Source organism: Monopterus albus, unplaced genomic scaffold (assembly GCF_001952655.1).
Source record: "Monopterus albus unplaced genomic scaffold, M_albus_1.0 scaffold390.1, whole genome shotgun sequence".
Taxonomy (NCBI): Eukaryota; Metazoa; Chordata; class Actinopteri; order Synbranchiformes; family Synbranchidae; genus Monopterus; species Monopterus albus.
In genome coordinates this window covers 253598-255194 of record NW_018128270.1, presented here as the reverse complement: position 1 = coordinate 255194, position 1597 = coordinate 253598, and the positions used below count along the sequence as shown (strand labels likewise).

Here is a 1597-nt window from a genome sequence, read left to right as displayed (position 1 = left end):
TGTATTAGAAAATAACCAGAGCTCAGTAGTTCTGCACAATAATCAATACAGCTGTAATCAGGTAAGATAAAGTTATGAAAGGTAACTAAAGGAACTAAAGGCATGAAAAGTAACTAAAGCTGATAAAGTAACTAGAGTCTATAAGACTCAAATCTTACACTGGGGTCTAGAACAATCTGGCAGCGTCCTGGTGGGAGGATGCTGCCTAGAGGTGAAAAACAGGTGCAAACAATAAGGAGCAGGTGAAACTAATGTGAGTGGTTATGAAAGTAAAAAGACCAAAACTGAGGTGAAGCAAAAACAGGAAATAATGGCAAAATAAGAGCATGACAGGAAACAGCAGAACCGAATCATGACAACTACATGATTATGACAGACCTGTAATCTCTTGTAATGCATCATATGTTAATACCATGAATTTCATGCAAAATGAAAGTTATTAGTGTAGTAAGAAGTAGTGTATTTTCCCCTGAAATGTAGCGGACTACAAGTGTAAAATGACATAAAATGAAAATACTCAAGTAAAGTACTGGTACCGCAAACTGATACTCAAATACAGTTTTTAATATTCTTGTGGTTGTCAAATGTGGCCAAAATGACCAGTTTAGCAACATTTACATAGGTAAAAATACAGTACAGATAAAGTAACATTTGTCACAGTGAGCAGGTGCAGAACAGGAATGCATGCCTCTCCAGACACTAGGAATACTTCATAGACATCAGTTGTCCAAAAAAACTATTTATTTCATTGTATTTTCATGTCTAAACTGTAAAATGAAATTTTAAAAAGACTTTCTCTGGTCCTCATTAAAAAAACAGTAAGCTACATATACCCCTTCGTGCGTGTGTGGAAATGCACAGGCAGAAAATGTCTGGGGAAGTTAGAACTTAGACATTACCCTGCCTACACCAGGGTCCAGCCGATCTCCATGATAACATGTGAAAGTGTGATTCTCATGAAGGAATATTTCCCCATACCGTCTCTCGTGCTGTGGCTCTGTGCAGGGCTTAGCAACACACACACACACACGGTGCACAGCAGAGGGCACAACAGAACAGACAGCAGGGTTTTGTGTACGTTTGGGCTGCATGACACAGAAGCCTTCCCACAGGGTTGTATGGAAGTGAGGCTGTGTTTATTTGTGCTCAGAAAACAAAGCTATATTTCTCTGATTTACTGCTTTATGTTTGCTAATGCCACTCGTTCTCTTCATTCACACTGACTTTCTCAACCACCATTGCTTGCTCTTTCTCTTAGTGGACATGTACATAAGAAATGCTGAAACATGCAAACATGTTGGCAGTGTCAACTTAGAATGTGGGTAAATGTTTACTATTACTATTTGCTGTAATTGTATCTTCGAAATACATTTACCTGGAGATTTGTTTAAAATCTGTAAAAACACCTTTTGAACATGACTTTCATTCAGTGATTTGTTTTTTTTTTTCCAGGGTGACCAGGGTTTCCCCGGAGAGCCTGGACCTCCAGGAGAGAGGGGCACTGGGGAGCCAGGACCAAAGGTAGGACAGCCTCTTGAATAAAGCATCCTCACAGTGGGACCAAATGAGACAGATGATTTGAATTTATGTGTGGTCT

General features: G+C 39.3%; 1 protein-coding gene across 1 annotated transcript in view; it reads left to right on the top strand.

Moving 5' to 3' along the window:
* The window catches only part of col28a1a (collagen, type XXVIII, alpha 1a), an 87036-nt gene that overhangs the window by 57958 nt on the left and 27481 nt on the right, over positions 1-1597 (top strand). Inside the window, exon 18 of the mRNA XM_020585977.1 lies at positions 1453-1521. Coding sequence (XP_020441633.1) covers positions 1453-1521 — 69 coding nt within the window. The remainder of the gene's footprint in view (positions 1-1452; positions 1522-1597) is intronic.